The sequence below is a fragment of the Cyprinodon variegatus genome, unplaced genomic scaffold, assembly GCF_000732505.1.
Source record: "Cyprinodon variegatus isolate N-32 unplaced genomic scaffold, C_variegatus-1.0 Scaffold344, whole genome shotgun sequence".
Taxonomy (NCBI): domain Eukaryota; kingdom Metazoa; phylum Chordata; class Actinopteri; order Cyprinodontiformes; family Cyprinodontidae; genus Cyprinodon; species Cyprinodon variegatus.
In genome coordinates, this window is record NW_015150797.1 from 270,749 (window position 1) to 272,679 (window position 1,931).

Genomic DNA, 1,931 nt, shown 5'->3' on the forward strand with positions numbered 1-1,931 from the left:
ATTGCACTCATTGCACTGATTCTGTGCAGTACTTTTTGATGCAAGGCCTTTCAGAATCTATAGCGCAGGGGGATTATTATTATTCAGTGAATGAGGTTTTAATAGGAATAGGTGGAGTACAACTTCTCTACTTCTGTTGTTTGCTGTTGTTTCTAAAAAAAAAAAAAAGCATAACTATATTACAGCTTTCATTGATTTATTTCAAATTTGAAACATTGTCTAGCCTGTAAGGTGTAAAAAAAAAAATAAAAAAATTAACCAATTAATCGAATCGTATCGTGGTGTATTCTTGAGTATCGAAAATAATTAAATCGTTGGGTCAGGAAATCGATACTGTATTGAATCGCCATGATGGATGTGATTTACACCCCTACTAAAATCCCTACTAACCATAAAACCAACTATTCACCCAATTTTCACCCATTAAAAATGCAGACGGTTAACTCTGGGTTTCCTTTCTCTGCTTTCAAAGTAATGCTTCAAGTGTTGTACAAGCTGAAGACGGCCAAGGTGTTTGAGAGGGCCAGAGGTAAAGAGGAGAAGCCCAGCACGGACATTGTGGAAGAAGACCCGTTTGCCATTCAGACCTTGTTCTGGTGTCCAGAGAGCAGGATGCTCTGCGTGGCTGGAGTCTCTGCTCATGTCATCATCTACAGGTTCAGCAAACAGGAAGTCACCACCGAGGTTGTTCAGGTATTTATATCCCAGTCTGCCTGTCATTGATCCTTTAATTTGACTGATTTTGATTATATTTCATTTTCTACTGAAGTAGGGCTGGGCGATAAACCGAATTTTTACCGTCATTCACCACGATAACCGGTGCAAATTGCCGCATGCCGGTAAAATAAATAAACTTAATTTTGCTGCTTTGCATGTGTGCGCTGGTGGCTGGTATTCCTTATTCTCTTTAAGACACTGCAGCAGGTGTGTAATAACGTTTCTACACCGCTTCAGTCAGAAGCGTAAACGAAGAGAATAGCAGATGAGCCCAGAGAAGAAGCGTCTAACACAGCTGTAAACGAAATTACATCAGTTAATCCTGTGGAGCTGAGAGCACAGAGAAGAAGGTGAGAGCATGTTAAGAGTTGAGCGTGCGGCAGACCGGTATTAAGCGAAAGTGTGTGAGTTTAAACGATGCACATTGTTCTCACTGAACGCTCAGTTCGGTGGCACCAAAATAACGCCACAGATGTTGAGCGAAAGAACACCAAATGCAGAGTTAGCCTGAAAACTACCCAAGACTACCCAAAGTAACACATCCAACCTCCATCGCCTAAAAAAACGCCACGCCGTCGTGTTCAAAGATGTAAAAAAAGGCTCCATTACCTTTGCGCAAAAATGTTTAGTGTTTAAAAGTAATATGTAATGTGATTTATTTAATAAATAAATGATAATTAGATCAGTTGCATTTCCTGCACATGCCTTGATTTATGATTGAGGAGACGGTAGGGCTGTCACGATAATCGCACGAATGAAATATCGCGATATCAAGAAGATCCCCGCGCCACAAAAACCAGCCACCGCCATCACCGCATCTTGGGAGAACAGTTGAGAAGGATACAATGGCAGCTGCACTGGTATCAAAACCAAATGTTACTTCGCCCCTTTGGGAGCATTTCGGTTTTCAGCCAAATGAAAACGGGGAGCCAGACAATTTAAATGAGGCAATTTGTAAAATCAGAATTTTGTTAAGTTCAGTCGAAGAAATGAGGCATATCTGTGCCATTACTGCCCTTTGATCTGCGTTCAATAAAGTGTTATAAAATTGCCATGTCTTTTTTTCAATAACCTTTTTTTAATGTTTAAGCACCATGTTTCAAAGGAAATGTTGCCATTTAGTTGGTAATTTAACAATATACAAACACAATAAATAGATTAGAATAAAGAAAAAAAAGATGGTGCAATAATACCAGGGTTCCCGCGGGTCCCTA

General features: G+C 40.0%; 1 protein-coding gene across 8 annotated transcripts in view; it reads left to right on the forward strand.

Annotated features, from left to right (window-relative positions):
* Positions 1-1,931, forward strand: part of LOC107091600 (syntaxin-binding protein 5-like) — a 51,061-nt gene that overhangs the window by 28,359 nt on the left and 20,771 nt on the right. For all 8 annotated transcript variants that reach the window (XM_015385611.1, XM_015385614.1, XM_015385612.1 and 5 more), the window contains one exon: positions 473-693. In XM_015385611.1, coding sequence (XP_015241097.1) covers positions 473-693 — 221 coding nt within the window. The remainder of the gene's footprint in view (positions 1-472; positions 694-1,931) is intronic.